Source organism: Carcharodon carcharias, chromosome 25 (assembly GCF_017639515.1).
Source record: "Carcharodon carcharias isolate sCarCar2 chromosome 25, sCarCar2.pri, whole genome shotgun sequence".
NCBI lineage: Eukaryota > Metazoa > Chordata > Chondrichthyes > Lamniformes > Lamnidae > Carcharodon > Carcharodon carcharias.
The window spans coordinates 19,080,439-19,103,520 of NC_054491.1; the positions used below are offsets into that span (position 1 = coordinate 19,080,439).

The window sequence follows — 23,082 nt, forward strand, 5'->3', positions numbered from 1 at the left end:
CATTTGCATTCAAGAGGGCAGCAGTCCACTGTTTTCTTGAGGAGAATTAGGGAAGGAGAGTAAATGCTGGCTTTGCCAGCAATGCCCACGTTATGTGAATAAATTTAAAAATAAACCCTTCTAATCCCCTTTATTCAGAGTGGTGAGAATGTGGAGCTCTCTATCATAGGAACTAGGTGAGGTGAATAGTGGATTGTGATGCATTTAAGGGGATACTAGATAAGAGACAGAAGAGAATAGAGAGTTATGCTGATAGTCCTCAATGAGGAAGAATGTACGGAGGAGCAAGCGGAACCAGCATGAACAGGTTGGGCTGAATGGCCTGTTTCTCTGCTGTATATTCTCTGTAAGTGGTTTGGAGTCACAATTTGCAGTAAGTTCTGACTGCAGTTTGGATAAAGTGAGTTGCATTCATGTACAGCATTCAAGTTGATTTCTGTAACAGCTGGGGAAGGAACAACCTGTGTGTGAAATTAAACAAAAGTTCGCCCTTGAAAATTCACTTGGAATTTTTAGCTTCATGAGGGTGAGATAGTAGCCAAGAGTGTTGCTGGGTTATACCGCCCATTCCATATGGGGCAAATCCTGTTCACACAGACACACCCAATATAAACAGTGGCAACTTGACCTGACAAAAATGGTCAATCCTCAAACAGTGACGGTAAAGAAGCTGTTGGACCATGGAGGGCCTCACATTGAAGCTGTGCCTTGTCCAATTGCCCGACACCCGCTGATGCACATTCTCCAGCATAAAGCATTGAATTATCATCTGGAGCAGATAATTCCCCTGTCTCCTAATCAAAGGGTACGGACACCAATTTTAATGCTGTACAATCACTGTGACCTTCTAGTCAATCAACACCAAGCCATATCTGTTCTTTTAAAGAAAGGTTTTGCCAATGATTATTGCAAGTCTAGCCAATCAATCAATTAACCTACTCCAGCACAATCTGATACAGGCTTTATACTCTGAATAACGATCAGCTTTGATTATTATCGATCAAATAGATCAGGGAATAATGGGCACTGGAACTAAGGCAGATAAATGGAGTTGCGGTGCAGATGGTCTATGGTTTCCTTGAATGGCAGAGCTGGCTCAAGGGGCTGAATGGCCTTCTGCTTTTCCTGGGTTTCTAATAGAAGAATAAAAATCTTGATTGTGTAACTTGTTTTCTCTCTCTCAGCGTTTGGACACCTCTGCCTCTTAGAAAAGATTCTAGAATCTTCTGAACAATGTGCGGAATGCAATGCATGGAAGAGGAGCAGCCCGTGACTCAGAGTGATCCGAAGGTTTCACACGTGTGCTGTTCCCTGGCATTAGACCTCGAGAATCAGTTTGGGTTATTCTCTAAATATGAGGGTAGTCAAAAAAATTATGACCCCAGGCTCACTGAGTGAGGTCAATTGTGTGTTTTTTTTTAAAACCAAGTCCAGTAATCTGGTTTTCCCATAATGGGACATTAGAGTGCGTGATGCCGTCAGAGACAGCATCTATGATTAACTCCTCTAAAAAAAAAGACTGCTTTTCACATAACTAAACCCCACCAGGTAAACAGGGTTGGACATTCTTTAGCTTCTTGGGTCTGAGCATGTTGGCATTTACCTTATCAAAAATTAAAAGACAGTTTTAAAACAAATCCATTGTTTGCAAGTTTGTCCCCATTTCCAGTGCAGACTTTGCAGAATGTCGTGGAGAGGATGTGCCACTCAGATGGCCATCTTAAGCGACTGCCTGCCAAAGTGAAATCACGCAAATTGGCACTGTAGCCAAAACGAATCACCTCTTCATTTTTTTTATACATCTCACTTTGGTCAAGTGTACAGCAGTGAGTGTCGTTGCTGCAGTATAGTGCAGGAGCCTGGTGCCAAAGCTTTGCCAAAAATGGCCCTGAAAATGAGAGGTAATTTTTACCAAAATTTGGCAGCAACACATTGAACAAAAAAAGCAAAGCTTTCACCAGATGAAAGGTTTTCGGTTATTTCCAGTGCCAAGAAATCACACAGTTTAGTAATATTTAGGACAAACATGTAAAACCATTGTCCAGGACCAGCGACAGTCAGAAACATCAGCTTTACATTTTGATGCGGAGTTGCTAATGATGCAAGAATTTGAAGGCGGAGGTGAATATTTAGTGCCATGCTTGGATTTATATCCATTGCATACTGAGCACTGAAATCAAAAGTTAAAAAGGGAAAAATGTCTTGAAGTTTAATTGTTTGCGAAAACTGTTCAAATTTTCAAGGAAGAACTTGATTTGAACTGACCTGCAATAATTCCAAGTGTTGGAAGCTAATTGTCCTCAGTTCCAGCTGTACAATGGAGATCTGGGATCAAATCACATGCTTTGATAATGTGTAGGATGAAGCTCAGCCTAGGATTGCCCACTCTGATTGTGCCACTCCTGTAGTTCTGTGCTCCTTTGACACTCCAGTGCAGTACTGAGGGAGTGCTGCACTGTCAGAGGTGCCATCTTTCAGATGAGACATTAAATCCAGGTCCCTGCCTTCTCAGGTGAATGCAGAAGATCCAATGGCGATATTTCAAAGAACAGGGAATTCTCCCCTGGTGACCTGGTCAATATTTGTCCCTCAATCAACATTACAAAAAGTGGTCATTATCACGTTGCAGCTGATGCCAGTTTGCTGTGGCCAAATCTGTTTCCTACATTACAACATGTCAAAAAGTGGTTCATTGGTTGTAAAGCACTTTGGGACATCTGGTAGTTGTGAAAAGCAATGTACAAATTCAAGTCTTCCTTTCTTTCCAATTCCGGCCCCATTTACATCCCTGATTTCCACCATTGGCAACCACGCCTTCAGCTGCATGAACCGCGAAGCTCTGGATTTCCCTGCCTCAACCTCTCTACCTCTTGATCCCCCTTTAATGTGCTCCTTTAAACCTCTTTACCCAAGTTTTTGGTCACCTACGCTAATAGCTCTTCACGTGGCTCGGTGTCAGATTTTTGTCTGGTTACGGTCCTGTGACATTTTGAGATGTTAAACGGACATTAGTGGTAAAATATTCATATTATGTACATTAATAAATATAACTATATCTATACTGGTGATGATCTGGACCTTGCTGCCTCTGAGGGTGGTGGAAACGAAGATGATCAATGATTTCCAAAGGAAGTTAGATGTGTACTTGAGGGGCTATGGGGGACTGGAGCTGACTGGAGTGCTCTTCAAAGAGCCAGCATGACCCAATAGGTCAAATAATTTCCTTCTGTGTCACAATGAATCTACAGTTCAATATAAATGCAAGTTATTGTAGGCAGAGAGAGAAAACAGATTGTTATTAAAAAATGCAAAATTTATTAATAAATTCCAGCAAAAGTGTTGAGTCCATCTTAATATTTAGAAATATTAGTGTTAGATTTGGAAAGTTATGGTTCTGCTACAAAACCTTTCAAAGGTGCTTCTGCCCTCAATATAAAAAAAGCCCACCGAGCAACCAATGCAAGTATTTCCCCACAAAGGGTACAACTTTGTCACATCCCATTCCATGTGGTGCCTCGCTGATGTAATTTTTTAACCGTTTATCATTTTTCTTTGTAAAATTTATTGAGAATAAACCACTCTTTTATTCATCTTCGCTTCACTCCCATGTGTCCATTTTTGTTTCTATCGTTCTCAGACATTGATCTGGATTCACCAATCCCACACGCCCTGTACACACTGCTACAAAGGCATAGCGGGACAATTAGGTCTGCAGGGTTTAAGGAGAGAGAGAGAAAACAGAGAGGTAGAAAAAAGGGAGAAGGGAGAGAAATGGAGAGATTTTCAATCCAAGTCTTGAAGAGAGAAACTAGAGGCTTTTCACAGTCAAGACTCATTCCATTAACAAAATTGCTCAAAAGATTCACAGTTTGACTTTCATTCTGAAAGATGGAACTCTCTACCTGCATACCCACTTGATGTGAGATTATCAAGCAGTAAATTATGAGTACAAAGGAAATCAAGGTTTATGGCGATAGTGCATGATAGGATGGTGGAGTTGAGAGAGACAATCAGCATGATCAGATTGAATGGCAGAGCAGGCTTGGAGTCTCCTCTAACTAATATTGTTATGAGCAGTTTGGTTCTATGGTGACAAGTTTACTGGGACCCCTCTGGATGATGTATCCCTAACACTGTTTTCACATAAGGGGGGTGGGGAGGCTGCTTTGATCTAAGAGTCCAATCTGAATTTAAGTCCAGATCCCAGATATGGAAAATCTATTTTCTAATGCACTTCATTTCTCCATGCAGCCCCTTGGTTATTGCATTTAATGTCATTGAGCTCAAGCACCAGCTATAGTGGTACAACGTATGAATCTAGGGCGATGAATCAGCCTTGGACAACTCCTCCCCTGTAAGTACACTGATCACACTTTGATTCTGGTGTTTCACGGCCAGCTGGAGTGGTGTGTTCTGATATATGTCTTCAGCTTTCAGGTTTGCATTGTTCCTTATCAGTGTCTTTATAATAGTAGCATTATCATTCAGGGCTGCCAGGTGCAGCAAGGTCCACCCGAAACTATTGGCAGCATTAACATTGGCTTTGTGATCAAGTAGTTTCACTAGAAAGGGGAGCCTGCCTTTGTGGGCAGCAAGGTGGAGTGGTGTCCATCCAGATACATCAGTGACATTGGGATTGGCTCTGCTGACGAGGAGCTCTGAGGCAACTTCCTCGTGGTTATAACATGTTGCCAAGTGCAAAGGAGTCCATTCCATATCTCCAACAACATCAAGGTCAAAGAAACCTCCAATTAGCAGATGAACAGTTGTTATTTGCCCCTTCATAGAAGCAAGGTGCAGAGGCGTCCAATTATGTAAGGCTATTTGGTTGATGGTCGCCCCATGTTTCAGGAGATTTCTACAGATTCCTGTGTGACCATTCAGTGCCGAGAAATGCAAAGCGGTGACATGAGAGTCATCCAGACAGTCAACATCAGCTCCACTGATCACCAGTAGCCTAGCAACTCTGAAGAAACCCCTTTCAGCAGCCAAATGGAGTGGAGACCTGAGGCCAACCTGTGTTTTGTTTAATTTAGCTCCTTGCCCAATCAGAAGCTTGGTGATATTATAGTGGCCATGATAAGCTGCAAGATGGAGGAATGTACGATTGTCATTCTCCTGTAGGTCGAGATTGGCCTGGCGACTGAAGAGAACTCAGACCACATTTTTGTGGCCATTCTGAGATGCCAGGTGGAAAGGTGACCAGCCATCGTGCTCCTTTATGTTGACTTGAGCATCTTTGTCCAACAGCATCCTGCCAATCCGATCATCCCCATTTTGAGATGCAAAATGCAGAGGTGTCCACTTGTCCTCATCTGTTAGATTCACATCAGCTCCCTCCTCAGTTAATAACAGGGACAAGTCCACAAACTTATTCTGTACAGCTATAATCAGTGGTGTTAATCCTCTGGATGTTGGGCATTTACAGAGCCCCCATACTTCAGTACAAGTTTGACAAACTGCACATCTCCAGTAAAAACAGCCAGGTGCAACAAAGTGTCGTTCTTCACAAAGTTCAGGGTGACATGTTCCTTCCTTAATATTTTCTTCAAGTTACTGATGTCTTTATCTAATAGGAGCTGCACAAGTTCCCTTCGGAAATCAATGAAGCATTTATCTATAATAAGAAAACATAATTAGAGTGTGTAGCTGAATGGTGCTTCATGCCTGTGATCTATCATTAATTTGGAACTTGCACTATGTCAATCTGTACCATGTTTTGTATCTGACCCTAGCGCTGCCTGATTATCAAAGGTCAGAAGTGAAAGATCGAGGTGCAGGAAGCAGTTTTCTGGCTTGGTCCTGGGTGCTGTTTTGTAGGTAAATTCATTTGAACCATTCGAAAAGGTGTTCTGGAATTTTGTTCAGTACAAACTCTTGTAGGTATTTGGGATGAATATTTAGCATAAATTTTGAGTGCAACAGAAATTTGAACTTTCAAATCCAAACAGACTGAAAAATCTAATACATGAATAGAGGAGAACATTAAGCAGACTACAAAGGAACTTAAGAACAGGAAGACAACGTTCTACCCCTCGAGCCTGTTCTTTCATTCAGTTAGATCATGGTTGATCTGTATCTTAACTCCAATTACCCACCAGTTATTGGGAGTTAGAAATTGGCCCTACAGTGTATAGTGAAACCTATATGTGGGGAAAAATTCCATCCTTTGTATTTCTACTGAACTCAAACACCAAGGGAACTTTCCCAACACTTGTTCACGATAGTTCTGCAGCAGTTACTGGAGTAGACCATCACAACGCTGAGAGTGGTAAATGTTAAAGCTCCTGCCATGGCTGGGGACACTTGCGAATGTTCCTGGGGCTGACTCTGCTGTACACTGAGTAACACTTTGCTGCAAACAGTTTCTGCTATACTAATGACTGACTCAGCAAAATGTAAGACGAGTCATTATTGTGACTTAAAGGCTTATCCTTAGCCTCTCCTTTTTCAAAAACGGACTTGTTAAAATAATGAAGAAAATTGATTTATGTATAAAAATGCACATTTACTTCCCCTGGATTCAGAGTGTGTTTGCATTTCCTGTAAAAATGTGTCAACTATGAGTGGCATCTCAATCTGATACTGGCATTGAACCTATGCCAATGAATGTGGAATTACAGACCAAACTTTGGGACTAATCTATCTCTAATACATTCATGTACAACCATTTGCACAGGTGAAAAGATAAGTACACACCTTAAGGTATTGACTAAAGTTAGGGTATGATTTCATTGGCACCAACCTTCATTTGACACCTCACCCAAGTGGTCATTTTGCACTTCTAAGTCTAGACTGTAAGGGCCCAATTTTAAAACTGTGTAAATGGGTGGGTTTTGAATGATTTAAAATCCCACTGTAAGTGTCAGTAGATTTTGAGGGGCATTAGGACTAAACTTAGTACTGTGCACGCCCATTCAAAGTAAATGGGCAGAGCCAATAATCACACAAGTATAAGGATTGTACATATACCGTGGCTATGTTTTGTTGAGATATATATATTTTATATATTACATATTTAGGGAAATTTATAGTAGACAATTAACATGCAGATTGGTATAGCAGCATAGTGGTTAATCATGGCAAGACTTTAACTCCAAAACAAAAAGAAAATACTGCAGATGCTGGAAATCTGAAATAAAGACAGAAAGTACTGGAAATTATGAAGAAGAGCCATATTCGACTTGAAAATTTAACTCTGTTTTCCTCCCCACAGAAGCTGCCAGACCTGATGAGCATTTGCAGCTCTTTTTGTATTCCAAGATTTTAACTCATTCACATGAACAGAGTTAAAATCAGGTCCACAGGGTGAACATTTCAACAGGTCATTGATCTAAAATGTTATTTTTTTTTCTTTGTTTAATTGCTTCTCTCTCCATGGAAGCTGCCAGACCTGCTGAGTATTTCCAGCATTTGCTGTCTTTATTGCAAATTTCCAATATTTTGCTTCTGCATTAGTGGATTATGCTATTGGTCTAGCAACTCAGAGATGAAGGTTCAGAATCCCACCATGAAAAGTTGTGAGAAAATGGCCATGTACACTGCCAGATTCTAATTTAAAATCCAGACTGGTTCTCTGATGACCTATAGACAGGGGAACCTGCTGCTCACTACCCAATCAAGTCCGCATGTGACTCCAGTCCACAGTGTATGGTTGACTCTTCAGTCCTATCTATCTACATGAGTGAGTTTTGAATTAGTTAAAATGGAGCCCTTCATGTCCTCGCGATTAGTTTCACAAGCAGCAACAATAGGCGACTAGAAGCTCCATCATCTTAGGGTACTGGGGAATGTGACCTATATTACAAATGGGGAGGAAATGTATCAGGACTTGGCTTTTTCTTTCCCACTCCTCGAATGATCATAACAGGGGTTTTTTTGTAATTTATAAAGGTGAAGGTATTAATTCAATGACTGTGCTTGCCTTTTTAAACGTCCTTTAAAAGCAGTTCACTATATATTTGACCAGTCAGTGAAATAAAAAATTTATATCACACGTGCACACGTCACATCATCATGACACCTGCCAGAACTGTTCACATTCCAAGAGCAAATAAACAACTGAAATTCATTCTATTTAAAATTGTGCATCTGCTAGGCTCTAGTTGTAAAGAACATGTCAGATTGCAGTGTTCCCTGAATGTTCTTGATTTGCTACTGTTAACCAATGTGACTGCTTCATCACCATGTGATCAGTCACAAACTAACAATCAATTCCAATTGTCCACACGAGGCAGCCATTTTATGTCGAAGGTGTCTCTTCCTTCTATCACTTTTTACTCCATTTTCTTATTTTCTCCTAATTTGGTTAGTCTTTTTTTGAAAAAATATTGTTTTTTTTGCTTGTGGTTAATTTTTTTCTCTCCTGCTGGTCTCCGCCTGTTCAGTATCTCTGCTCCACTCGGCCACATGTATCAAGGTTCCAGCCCAGTTACAAAGCACAATGCATTCGTCACTTATAACTACAACCTGAAAATTGGGAGGTGCCATGATGTCTTGGTGCAAGCAATTTTTTTTCTCACCTGGCCTCAGGTTGTTGTCACAGGTACAATAAAAGCAAGCTGGATTCTGCAGCATGTGCCCAGTGCATATACTCACCACTGCTACCAGTCTCTGGCAACAGATTCAACTTCTGCAATTCACCATTTGCAATCTCTGTAATTATTGTTCCGTTCTGCAGGGAGAGAGAGAGAAAAATGTTGAGCAGCTGTTGGGGAATTCTTATTCTTTTATTTGCTTAAGTTACACTCAATAAGTTGCTGTTTGCCTTCTGAGTGTTCGCTGACTGAACTATTGTGCACATCAAGGTGGGGAATGTCAGTGCTGAGGAAACTCCACTTTCTGGAGTTTAAGAAGTGATCAAATTGATACATTTATAATTCTTTGCGGGTTTCACAAGGTTGATGCTGAGGCATTATTTCTTCAGGCTGAACAGTCTAGAATTAGGGGCCATGGTCTCAGGATAAGGGGTCAACAATTTAGGGCTGAGATGAGGAGAAATCTTTTCCCTTGGAGAGTTGTGAATCTTTGGAATTCTCTAACTAAGATGACTGTGGATTCTCAATTGTTGAGTACATTCAAGATTGAGATTGATAGGAACAACAGCTGGATACTATTGAGATGCACATGCTGAGATGGATGTAAGGAGTGACAAGATGATAAGCTTGGGAGCCAGTATATCAGGGGGTCAGTGAGGATTTTGGAAGCATCGAAGAAAGTAGCGAGAAGAGATTGAAATGATATGGTCATCCATTGTAGAAATAGAAAGGCCATGTAGTGAGGCGATTGAAGCAGGTGGGACTGGCAGGAGAAGAGGAAGGTCTAAGACCAGAGGATGCAGTGATGAGAGACTTAAATGCAGCAGGATTGGAAGAGGAATTTGTGACTGATTGGAGGAGACGGAGAAGGTGATCAGCCAGCACTGTGGTGATTCCTGGTAAAGTGGGAGAAATTTAAAAAAGAAGAAAATGAAGAGATTGTTGAACACCAAAGGACTCAAGGCGGGAAAGTGGAGTTGAGGTAGAAGATAATTTATGATCTTATTGAATGGCAGAGCAGGGTCAAATGGATGCATGAAATACACCTACTCCCATTTCTTATGTCCTTACGCTATCCAATACTGTAGCAGCTGCAGCAACGCCCGGTCTGTGTACCCTCTCTCTCCGTAATTAAACAAAACCACAATCTCGATCATGGTATAGCAGAAGAATAAATTCCAGAAACAATGGCCCAGATCTTCTAGTCTCCGGATCATTGAAGACAGGACGTACAATCCATGATATGTGTCGGGACTTCCTGGCCTCTGTGGGAATTACCCAGGAAGTTTGAACTTCAGCTGGATAATTTCTCTGCTCCCCAGGACTCTCCAAAAAAGTCTCTGACTCTGAGTTAGAGTCGGAGACTCCAGATAGTTCCGACATACTCACCTCAATAGATACCCAGGAAATGTTAGATGGAAAAATCCTAGTCTAACACTTGGGCAACTACAAAACTGACCCCCCAATCACTCACACTGATACCCCCCAACTACCCCAACCAACACCCAACTACACCACTGACCCCCGACTATCCCGAACCCTCTGACTACATCCATTAACCCCCTGATTATCCCTCCAACACCCCTGACTACCCCAAACCCAACCTGACATGACTACCCCTCCCAACCATGCTAACTGTCTACCCCACTGACCAGACCCAACTACTCTCCCCCACACAACTTCCCCTCCTGACCATGCTAACCCACCACCACACCCCTAACCCCCCACCAACCAGACCCAACTACCCCCAACACTTGACTATCCCCAATGGTCTGGCCTGACTATCTCTCTTGACCCAACCCGACTATCCTGACCTATTTACCCACTCACCCATCTACCCACCTCACCTACCTACCACCCTACCCACCTGCCACCTCACCCATCTACCACCCTACCCACCTGCCACCTGCCACCTCACCCAGCTGCCACCCTACCCACTTACCAACTTACCTTGCCAACCTAGTCACCCTACTTAATCACTCATTCACCCACCCACACATTCACCCATTCACTAACATTCGCACTGGACATTTAAGTTTACCGTGTCAAGCTAGTCCTTCAAAAAAGTGGGCGTGTCCCAACCTCCCCTTGACCCAATACACTGCAATGGAGTTCTTTGTGGAACTGTACACTCTGCATTTTGGAAGAACATAAGAACTAGGAGCGGGAGTAGGCAATTCAGCAGCTCGAGCCTGCCCCCCCATTCATTACGATCATGGCTGGATCTCATTTCGGCCTCAACTCCAATTTTCCTCCCTCTCCCCATTTACTGTCAACCCATTACCAATTAAAAATCTGTCTACCTCCTCCTTAAATTTATTCAGCATCCCGGCATCCACTGCATTCTTGAGGTAGTGAATTCCACAGATTCATGACCCTTTGAGAAAAGACCTGGCCAAAAATGCAGGGCAGAGTCGGGGAGTGGAAAAGTACAGTAGGAGCAGCAATCTGGCAGCGATTGCCACTTCATGGAAGATCCAGGCCAATGCGTTCATTCGATTTGCTATAGAATCTTACAGCATAGAAGGGGGTCAATTTCCCCCTCATGCCTGTGCCGGCTCTTGGAAAGAGCTGTCCAATTTAGTTCCACTTGCCAGGTTTCTCCCGATAACCCTGCAGGTCAGTCCTCTTCAATTGCCTTTCGGAGACTCCGTTGGAATCTTTTACTCCCACCCTTTCAGGTAGTGCATTTCAGGTCTTAACAATGCTCTATGTGAAGAATTTTCTCATTTCCCATTTTACCAAACATTTTAAGACTATGGCCTTTGGTTGCCGCCCACACTTCCCAGAGGAAGCAATTTCCCTCTACTTGCTTACTGACTCTGAGTGAAACGGGTTTATAAAATTACACTTAATTTGCAGCACAGAAACAGGTCATTGACCCAGCTGGTCCATGCCGGTCATTACGCTCCCCATGTGCCTCATTCCATCCCTCTTCATCTCACCCTATCTGCAAATCCTTCTATTTAGAACAACAATACTTACACCAATCAAGCACAACCCTTTCCAAGTAACTGCTAATGAGAAAAAAAATCACCTTACCTGGACATTGCTACTTGATGGAAAAGCCAACTTTGGTACTTCTGTTGGCTTGTTGATTTGAATATCTGGAAATTGTAACAGGCTGTACAGCATTTCAGTTTCCATAATGGTTTCTAAAAAAAATATTTACAAATTAGTTTCCTACCTATCGATTTATTAGCCTGAATTTCCTGGAAATTTCCAGTGTAAGAATGGTATAGGGGTGGAGCTGCACCATATCTTTTTCCCAGGCAATTCATACTTAACTGCCTTGAGTCAGCTTTACAGCAGAACATTGCTACGCATTTATTTCCTCAGTTGTTTGCACTGTTCTCAAATTATGTCCATCCACTGAACTCACAAACATAGCTCTGCACCTGTGTACAAAAGACTAGAGAGTTTCCTGCACTTATGTCAGTTCTCTTTGGGTGTAAATTTAACTATTTCTGGTATTTTATAGTTAATGTTTTGCTAATTTTCCTTCATTACTGAGATCTACATTGTATTTTCCTTTCTATATTTTTTAATGGCACCAGTACTTGTTACATTACAAATAGGAAATCTTCCACAGTTACACCTTTATAAACATGCTGCACATAATGTGCATAAATCAGGTTTCAATGGTTTCAACCTTTAATTTTCATAACATCTGCAAGGTAAAGATGGACTTAAAAAAGAGGGATGTTGCCCGGTCTGTGCTTTCCACAGGCCCAATTGTTTACTCTGATTTCCGTTTGTTTCATGTTGGGTTTATATCTGGGTGGAGCTGATAAGATTCTCAGGAAATCTAATGCAATAGAAACCAATATTAGTTGCAGTGCAATATTGGTTAAGTCAGATTGAGGAAAGTCCGACCCACATAAGAATATAAGAAATAGTGGAAGCAATAGGTCATGCAGCCTCTTGAACCTGCTCCAAAATTCATTAAGATCAAGGCTGATTTTCTATCTCAATGCTATTATCTCCATATTGCTTATTGTTCATCATACAGCCTTAGTGAAAATAACAGGCATTGTGAGTGCATTTGAAATCTTTTTTGAATATTGAGGGTTTTTTTATATATATTGTATATTCCTACTTGAAATGATTGATCCCAGATTTTTGCCTGTCTATCTCCCCCTCTCTTATTCAATTTCTGGGGAATGGGGCCCGGTATGTGCTTGGTAAAGTAGCACAAGACCTGAATCGCAAACACAGACCAACGCTTGATTTCCCCATGGCATGTCACTCAGGTCAAGTGAGTAGATATTCTGTTGGCTGGTCAGCAAGTTAAAGCTCTGGTGGCAGAATTCTTCAACTGGCATGAGAAATAAGAGCGCGATGAGATTTATTACAGCTGCCTTTACACTGAAAAAGACCCATTTCAAGTGTCGCTGGCTTCTGATCCTAAACTTATCAGTTGCATTAAGGGCAACCACTTAATAAATGACCACAGACAGATTGATTTTAGGGCTCATCCAAATCTCTGCTGCCTTTTCTATAACTTCCATCCCTGTGCTTGCTGGCCTGCATTGACTCCCGGTCTGACAATGCCTCAATTTTAAAGTCCTCATCCTCATGCTTGAATCCCTCCATGGCCTCACTCCTGTCCTTCTTTGTAAGTTCCTCTAGTCATCCAAGAACTCAGTGCTCATCCAACTCTTGTTGCATAGATCTCTTCATTTCCTGCACCTCAGCATTGATGGCCGCACCTTCAGCCATCTAGGAAATCAATTCTGGAATTCACTCCCTGCCTCTCTATCCTTCTTTTCTCTTCCTTTAAGACATGCCATAAAACCTGCCGCTTTGGTCAACATTTTAGGCACCTGTCCTATTGTCTCCTTCTTTGGTTGTTTGTCTCTTTTTTGTCCCATTATGCTCCTGTGATGCACATTGAAACATTTTACAATGTTACTACATAAATGCAATGTTGGTTTTGTTGACCCCAACTGTGCAAGACTCAGGAGTCAAGATGAGCCAGTGGCTCTTGCATAGTGCTAAACCAGTAAAAACGGCCTTGATGGCAGGTCCAAGAGTCCTGAAGAAAGTTGTTGGTCATAAATCAAGAGGCAGTGACAGAGCTACTGCGAACAGGTACTTGTTATAGATGTTACATAATACAGTTATTTGAAATTTGTTTAGTAACAGATGTTGAATTTTTGACTGGAATCCAAGAAAGTGTTGGCAGGTTGGAAAAGGTTGAGTCATCACAGAACAATATGTTACGAATTCCCATGTGCAAGCTGGACATGGCAAATACAAACACTTCTCTAACCCCTGACCTATATTTTGCATGTAACCAATGTTCACCATTCTATGGCTTCACAACACCTTTAAAGGCATTTTGGTCCACTATAAATAATCTCATGCCTGAGAACGCAGGCCATTGTTCTAGCTCCTGATCCCAGCATCTCTTCATCAAGTCAACCATCTGTGCACACTCCTGTGGAGAATTCTCCAGAAATAATTTAAGACACAGTCTCTCTCCTGCCACCACTTTAACAAACACAGCCATTGTGTTTGTCCCTGGAACAAGAAGGAACAGTCAGAATGATTCAGACACTCAACAATGTCAGTTCTGCCTTAAATGGTGCTTTGCGTCTAAATGGTGTGCAGGAGCAGAGAGACCTGGGTGTGTATGTACATAAGTCATTAAAGGTGGCAGAACAGGTATAGAAAGCTGTTTCTAAAGCAGACAGTATTCTAGGCTTCATTAGTAGGGGCATAGAACACAAGAGCAGGGAGGTTATGATGAGCTATATAGGACACTGATTAGACCTCAGCTGGAGTATTGTGTACACTTCTGGGCGCCACACTATAGGAAGGATGTGAACGCATTGAAGAGAGTGCAGAAGAGGCTTACGAGAATGGTTCCAGGATGAGACACTTCAGTTACGATGAAAGATTGGAGAAGTTGGGACTGTTTTCCTTGGGAAGGAGAAGGCTTAGAGGAGACTTGATAGAAGTTTCAAATATCATGAGGGTATGGACAGAGTAGATAGGGAGAAACTGTTCCTGCTTGTAAATGGATCATGAACCAGAGGGCACAGTTTTAAAGTGTTTTGCAAAGGAAGCAAATGTGAGGTGGGAAACAACTTTTTCACACAGCGAGTAGTCAGGGTTTGGAATGCACTGCCTGGAGATATGGTGGAGGCAGGTTCAGCTGAGGCATTCAAGAGGGCATTGGATGATTATTTAAATAGAAAAATGTGCAGGGTTACGTGGAAAAGGAGGAGATTGGCACTAAGTTAAAACGCTCAGAGAGCCGGTGTAGACATGATGGGCTGAATGTCCTCGTTCTGCACCGTAGCAATTCTGTGATTTTGCCAAATCAAAGTAAGACCAACAATGGTTGTACTATTGCTTAGATACACAAATACACACACACACACACACACACACACACACACACACACACACACACACACACACACACACACACACACACACACACACACACAAGTGCATATAGATGGAAGGCATTGATTGGATGGCTACTTGAGCACATATAAAGAGACAGTTACTTCCACAGGGATATATATATATATATATATATATAACCAAAGGCTGGAAGGTAGGATTAGATTGAAAGCTTTTATATGGCTGCATAGACAGGATAGGCTAAATGGCTCCCTTCTGTGCTGTAAATCTTTCTTTATCTCTATTCTTATGAAACATGGCCATTAGTTCTCCTCAACAATATAAAAACCCAGAGACAAAGAAACAGCAGTTGAATCATTGGACGGAATCCTGGGATCTTTGAGAATGTATTAACAAATTTATTTTAGCTCTTACTTATGCATTGAGAAGGTTTCATTGCTGAGGCAGCATGCTGGTTAACATACTTGCATATAATTTCTTTATGCATTTTTGTAAGAGAGTCACTAACCCAGGTTGGTGCATTGGTTAGCACTGCTGCCTCACAGCACTAGGGACCTGGGTTCGATGCTGACCTCAGGTGTCTGTCTGTGTGGCGTTTGCGTATTCTCCCCATGTCTGTGTGGTGTTCTGGTTTCCTCCCACTGTCCAAAAAGAGGTGGTGGATTGGCTGCAGTAAATTGCCCCTTACTGTGAGAGTGTGCCCTGTGATGGACTGTATCCTGCCCTGGGTCTATCCTGTCTAGCACCCATTGCCTGTCAGGATAGACTCTAACTCCCCATGACCCTGAATTGGTTTTGGAAAAGTGAGTGAGTCAATAACCCATTTATTTTAATGAGTGTGTTAGAACTGGGTATTAACAAGTCCTCATAAAACTCACTTGAAGCATCATGAATCATAAACTATCAATTGCTTGGCTGAGGAGCAGTGATGCATAACCTCTTTAGGTGTCTCTTCCATTGTGACGTTAACACAAATCAAGCAGACAACATATTCAAAATCATCCACTTTCCACAACAAGAAACTCATGATCATCAGAAATAGCAGCAGGAGCAGGTCATTCAGCCCCTTGAGCATGTTCTGCCATTTAATAAGATCTTGGCTGATCTGATTGTGGCCTTAACTCCAATTTCCTGCCTGTTCCCCCCACGCAACCCCCCCCCCCAACCCCCAACCCCCCCCATAATCCTTGAATCATCAGTCAGAAATCTGTGTAACTCAACCTTGAATATATTCAATGACCTAGCCTCTACTGCTCTCTGGGGAAGAGGATTCCACAGACTAGCGAACATCTGAGAAGAAATTCCTCCTCATCTTCATCTTAACTGAGAGACCCCTTATTTTTAAATTGTGCTCCCTGGTTCTACAATCCCCCATGAGAACAAACATCATCTCAGCATCTACCCTATCAAGGCTCCTCAGAATCTTATACGCTTCAATAAGATCACCTCTCATTCCTCTGAACTCCAATAAGTATAGGCCAAGTCTACTGAACCTTTTCACAAAAGACAACCCCTTCATCCGAGGAATCATTCTAGCAAACCCTTCTCTGAATTGCTTCTAATACAAGTATATCCTTCCTTAAATAGGGAGACCAAAGCTGCACGCTTCAAAATTTGTGATCATAATTAAATGTTATGATAATAACGAACACGTCCATCACAATATCGTCCCGCAGTGGAGGGAAATGAAAATTGACCTTCTTCTGAGTAGATCAGGATCATGCTATTCACCAAGGTTTGTGAATTTTTCTAGAAGGAATTAGCAGTTACCACGTATACAGGAGCAGTCTGGATGTATGAGCTTTCAGGAACAGTGCTACCTGCATAGGACTTCTGTTGAGTCAGGACCTCCTACGTAACAATGGAAAAGCTGGAGGAATAAAAGTTTCCAGTAAGTTTCCTCATGACAGAAAAGCAAGTTATGAAATTTTAAGTTGAATGACCAAGTAGTTCTTTTTAATGCAACAGCAACAACTTGCAGTCATATAGCATCTCTGACATAGCGTAATATTCCGAGATGCTTCACAAGGAGCATTATCCAACAAATTTGATGCCAAGACACATAAGGATATATTGGGCTGTAGACTTGAATCTTGATCAAAGAGGTAAGTTTAAAGATAAAATAGAGAGGTATCTAGGCAGAGAGATGTAGGAGGGCAATTCCAGAAATGAAGGCATAGTCACTAATGGTGGAGTGATTAAAATTCCACAAGAGGATATAATTGGAGACATGCAAACAACTCAGAGGGTTGTTCTCTGGAGAAGATTACAGAGATGGGGGGGTGGGGGGGAAGGGGAGTTCGGCCTTGAGGGGTTTGAAAACAAGGATGAGAATTTTAAAATCAAAGCGTTGCTTAACTGTAAGCCAGTGTAGGTTGGTGAGCACAGGGGTGATGAAGGAACGGAACTTGCTGCAAGTTAAGATCTCTGCAATGTTCTGTGTTTACTACATAGGAGGCAGTAAAAGCTTTATCAACAAACTCCATAATAACTGTTTATGTGACTGATAAATGACTGTAATTCAGCAACGGTGAATGGTATTATGACTCTAGTTTTCAACTAGTATTAGTGACAGAATTCAGCTGCCTGCAGGTTTGAGACTTTTGTCTCTCTCTCGCTAAGCAAATGTAACTTAGGAGTTACTCAAGAAGCAAAGATTCAGTGGAGGAATGTAAAGCAAACTCACACAAACCACACACTTATTGGAAAAAGAAAGGACAGACAGAAAGAATTACATTTGTAAAGCACCTTTCACAACCTCAGGACATTCCAAGCACTTTACAGTGAATGAAATAGCTTTGAAGTGTAGTCACAGTTGTATTGTGGGAAATCCAGCAGTGTGCACAGCAAGCTCCCACAAACAGTAATGTGATACTGCACAGTTAATCTGTATTTATAAAATCAAAAAGATAAAAACAAAAAACTGCGGATGCTGGAAATCCAAAACAAAAACAGAATTACCTGGAAAAACTCAGCAGGTCTGGCCGATGCTGCCAGACCTGCTGAGTTTTTCCAGGTAATTCTGTTTTTGTAATCTGTATTTACGTTAACTGAGAGATAAAAGTTTGGCAGGACATTGGCAAGAACTCCCCTGCTCTCCTTCGAATAGCACCATTGGATCTTTTACATCCACCTTGGAGGGCAGAATAGACCTTGGTTTAACGTCTCATCTGAAAGAGGGCACTTCCAACAGTGCAGCACTCCCTCGGTACTGTACTGACATACTCAAGCCTCTAGAGTGAAACTTAAAAACATCACTGAGTCTCATTAAACATCATGTAAACATCATGCTTGACTCCAGAAGGTCTGTACAGTAGTTCAGGTGGCATGTCGGTGATGATTCCTCTTACCACAGACCTTTCAATTTGTTCCATACTGCTCAAATCATCTTCCCATTTTGATAATCCAAAATCTGCAATCTAAAATATATATGTCCTTTAACAGTTACATATTAAATCTAAATGTTGTCACAATGGTAAAAGCCTATTATGCCTCTGCTCTATTGCAGGCATTGTTTTGACATCATTAAGAAAGGTGCAGGAAGTTGGTTTCTTGGCTCCATGCCACTTTATAATCGGCAACTCTGCTCACCAGCATTTAAAGAGATGGTTTCACATTTATTGCACTAATATTGGTGCACCTCTTTCACGTGGCCTCTCACCACTTGCCAGAATTTGAATCCTTTCAATTAATGACTTCAGTTCACAGCTACGCTATAATTTGCATGTGATAGCTACAAGGGAACCATGTTAAGTTGAAGTAAGATTTTCAATTTTAGCAGATTATCTCATCTCTTACAATAGCACCACTTCTATCATTTGATATCAAAGAACACCATGCAGCCTGACCCTTGGGGAATGGCTAGAAATAACAGTACCCAAACACATTTTCTCCTATATCTTTCCATTATATCAATCTCTAATATGGCCTCTCTTGCAGTTGACGCTCAGTTTATAATCTCATGCAGACAGCATATGTGACAGAGCGGCACACGTGACAGAGCAGCACACCCTCACTGCTGCACTGGAGTGTCAGCCTGCATTATGCGGTCAGATGTCAATAGTGGGTCTACAACCCACAGCTTTCTGATGGAAAAGCTATCAATGAGCCAAAACTTATACCTAATCAGGACTTGGATCACATACGTAATGTAGGAAATGCGGCAGCCATTTTCACACAGCAAGTTCCCACAAAGCAACAATGTGATACTGAGCAGATAATTTGTTTTAATGGTGCTTATTGAGGGATAAATGTTACCAGGACACTAGGGAGAACTCTCCTGCTTTCCTTTGAATAGTGACATTGGATCTTTTACATCCACTGGAGAAGGCAGGCCTCTGTTTAACACTGAATATCTTTAAAATCTCAGTTATAATACACTCCAGTCAGACTATTTAACACAGCAACCTTGATATGAAGGTTCTCATCCACAAGTACGTTTCCAGGTTTCAGATCCAGGTGAAGTATGGGTGGGTTCATACTGTGCAGAAATTCATTCCCATTGCCAGCTCATGAATAATACGGAACTTCATCAGCCAAGTTAACGTGTACCTGACAGCAGCTTATCCGGAACCATTCTCCATGTATTCCATTACAATCCGAGTAGGTTTTGTACAAATCCCATATATTGGCAAAATATACTTGAATTTTATTTTCAACATCTTTGCTGCCTCCTCTGCCAGATGGCTCATGTTCCTGTAACAAGTTAATGAGAAAAGATAGCTATAATTATCAATTTCCTGCAGCAACCCTACCATGAATCATTCTTTTGCCACACTTGAAATATTAGCTCCCCTAGATCTTGCTAAAGTTATATGAAATATAAATGTAAAAGTTAATTACAAAATTATAATTTAAGACAAAGATTGTGTACTATTTCTTATTTTTACTATTCAAGGCGTTAGCATAGTTTACTATAAATATTTATGGCATAACTCATTTAGTCTCCTACTTATCCATTAGATAATATTACATCGTATTTACAGCACAGAAAAAACCATTCGGCCTAACTGGTCTATGCTGGCAATTTGCTCTACATAAAAGATCCAATAGCACTACTGAAAGGAAAGCAGAGGAGTTCTCCCCTATGTCCTGATAATATTTTTCCTTCAATAAATTCCACTAAAACAAATTATCTGCTCAGTATCACATTGTTGTTTGTGGGAGCTTGCTGTGTGCAAATTGGCTGCTGTGTTTCCTACATTACATATGTGATCCAAGTCCTTATTAGATATAAGCTTTGGCTCATAGATAGTTCTTCCATCATTGAGTCAGAAGGCTGTGGGTTGAACTCCCACTGCAGGTGCTTGAGCTTATAATGCAGGCTGACACTCCAGTGCAGTAGTGAGGGAATACTGCATTGTCAGAGATGCTGCCTTCATACGATTTTAAACTGAGCCTCATCCGTAAGATAGGCCATATTACAGACTGATATAGTGGAAAGATATAGGTGGAGAAATTCATTTGAGTAGCATCACTTATAACAAGCTCCTGGGGGTCTGTGAGTACAGCGTTCTTCACCCACCACTCTTCATGTACTCCTTTCAACATATGCTTTTATTCCATTCTTGCTCATGAGTTTACCTAGCTTCCCCTTAAAGGCATTATGTTATTTGCCTGTTTGCCTCAGATGGACTGCAGCAGTTCAAGATGGTGGCTCACCATCACCTTCTCAAGGCCAATTAGGAATGGGCAACAAATGCTAGCCTTAGCCCAGGTGGTAGTGAGCTCCACATTCTAACCACTCTCCAGCTAAAGAAGCTGCTCTTGAATTGCCTTTTAGATTTATAAGACTATCTTATACTTATGGTTCCCCAGTTCCGATCTCACCTGCAAGTGGAAACATCATCTCCAGATTTACTGTATCAAACCCTTTTCCTAAACCTTTAGCTTCCCTTTAAAGAGAAAAGAGCCCCAATCTTTTCCAATAGACATTATTATTATTCAATAAATTCATTTGGCAGTTCAAGCCTATAATAAAGTCTGTTGGAGGTGTTCTGTTCTTTTTGAGGACATCAAACCATAAAATAAGAAATAGCAGCTGGGTTAGGCCATATGGTCCCTCGAACCTGCTCCGCCATTCAATAAGATCAAAGCTGATTTTCTATCTCAGTTCCACTATCCTGCCCTACCCCCATACCTCTTGACCCTCTTTGTGCTCAAGAACCTATTAATCTCATTCTTGAATATAAACATTGACTGAGAATCCATGGTCCTCTGAGGTAGAGAATTCCAAAGATTTGTAATTTTCTCAGTGAAGAAACTTCTCCTCAGTTCAATTCTAAATGACTGACCCCTTATTCTGGAATCATGACCACTAGTTCTAGACTCACAAGCAAAGGAAAACAGCCTTGTATCAGTCTAGACATATCCTCTAAGAGCTATATAGTTTCAACAAACTCACCTCTCATCCTAAACTTCAAAGAATATAGGCGCAGTCTACGTGATGACAATGAGAACCTTGTGGAAACACAGGATAAATCCCCCCCCCCCAAAAAGCAAACAAAGGTTTTCTGATACCAGAGCTTTAGAGAGCTAGAAGACCATTGGCTGTAACTGTTTGTGCCTACCTCTCAAATGAAGAGGATTCCTCACATAACAAATGGGAGCACTTCACAGCCAGGTTCAGCCTCCACAGTTTGTGTTTTGCTTTGAAGACATTTGCAAACCCTCCTGATGCAATCTTGTTGAAAGACACAAATTTGTCCCCTGTGAAATAGTTGACATTGGCAGAAGGCAGCTGATGGAAAGGACCCCTCAGCTCATCTGCCATTGCGAGAGGAGGAACCAGCTTCAAAGACAAGTCATTGCCAGTTGAACTTCCTGCTCAAGAGTTAGGGCAGGGCATTCATTGTCAAATGAAGCTTCAGGGCTTTCAATCAGGAATGTTGTAACACAAGATAATTATCATGCTGGGTGTTGTTTCATCAAAGGCAGGCAGCTTGATGCCTAACCATTCCCATTAAAAACACTGATTTGTTTACTATGGTTACTCAGCTGGACTGATGTGGAATTTTCCCCTCAAAAACATAAGGAACAGGAGTTGAATTTGCCCTTTGGCCCTTCATGCCTGCTCCACCATTCTGATTATGGCTGATACTCTACCTCAGCTCTACTTTCTTGCATTATCCTCACACCCCTTAATTTCCTTAATACCCAAAAGTCTATTACCTCGTTCTTGAATACAATCAATGACTGAGCATCCACAGCTCTCTGGAGTAGAGAATTCCAAAGATTCACAATCCTTTAAGTGAAGAATTTTCTTCTCACCTCAATCCTAAATGATCAATCCCTTATCCTGAGCCTGTGACCCTCATATTCCCCAGCCAAGGGAAATATTTTCAGCAACTACCTTGTGAAGCCCCCTTAAGAATGTTAAATTGTTTGGGTTTTGAAATGCAACAGTACTACAAGTCCTATCTGGCTTCTGTAGTCATGTGACCTTTGCCATGAGGGAAGCTCTATAAGTTACCATCTTATATTTAGTTCAATAAAGATCTCTCATTGAGACAGACACTGAGAAGGCAGTACTGTCTTGGAACATGACACAAATATGTTTCAATTGGATCACTTCTCATTCTTCTAAACTAGTTGAGGCTGTTCACATGTTTCAAATATCACAGTGTCTCCTGATAATGCAAGATGTCCATGCAAGATGGCCAATGAAACATATGTGCACATCCTTGTATGCACAGACAACCAATGATGTCATTGGCTGGAGAGACAACACTAGCAAAACCCATCTTTAAAAAAATTCCTGTGATAGAGGGGAGGGGAATATTAAAAGAATCAGCAAAACTTTGCTTTCCCTTCCTGATTACATAAGCAAAGGGTTAAAAAAAAACCATGAATGATGCAGGCTGTGTATACAACTGCTGTGACAAGCCTGTGACATTGAACTGAGATGGAGATCAAGGGGAAAACAGTACACATGGCTACTTTCTGGCTCAGATTTAACTTTCTGTGTCAAGTCATGCATCTTGTTGGCAGCAAGCGCAGCCTTAAAATGCAGTAGTTTAAAACTTTCATTTAAAGTTAGCTCGTTCTCTTCCTCTGCTTTTGGGAGGGAGCTCAAAATGGTGTTAATGATTCTGCCACCCACTTTAAACTCTGTCTCATTGTCTTTTCCACTAACTTTGTGGAAAGTGTAAAACTCGCTGCTCAT

General features: G+C 41.4%; 2 protein-coding genes across 3 annotated transcripts in view; one reads left to right on the forward strand and one right to left on the reverse strand.

Moving 5' to 3' along the window:
- LOC121269637 (transmembrane protease serine 5-like) overlaps window positions 1-3,573 on the forward strand; it is a 42,825-nt gene extending 39,252 nt beyond the window's left edge. For both annotated transcript variants that reach the window (XM_041174389.1, XM_041174390.1), the window contains one exon: window positions 1,185-3,573. In XM_041174389.1, coding sequence (XP_041030323.1) covers window positions 1,185-1,208 — 24 coding nt within the window. In that variant the 3' untranslated portion in view covers window positions 1,209-3,573. The remainder of the gene's footprint in view (window positions 1-1,184) is intronic.
- Window positions 3,335-23,082, reverse strand: LOC121269569 (ankyrin repeat and protein kinase domain-containing protein 1-like). The gene is given in 11 exon segments (XM_041174269.1): window positions 3,335-5,411; window positions 5,414-5,617; window positions 8,599-8,674; window positions 11,580-11,692; window positions 13,869-14,063; window positions 16,739-16,788; window positions 18,192-18,337; window positions 19,326-19,405; window positions 19,408-19,613; window positions 21,488-21,740; window positions 22,857-23,082. Coding segments are annotated over 11 exon segments (2,643 nt in total). The 3' UTR covers window positions 3,335-4,317.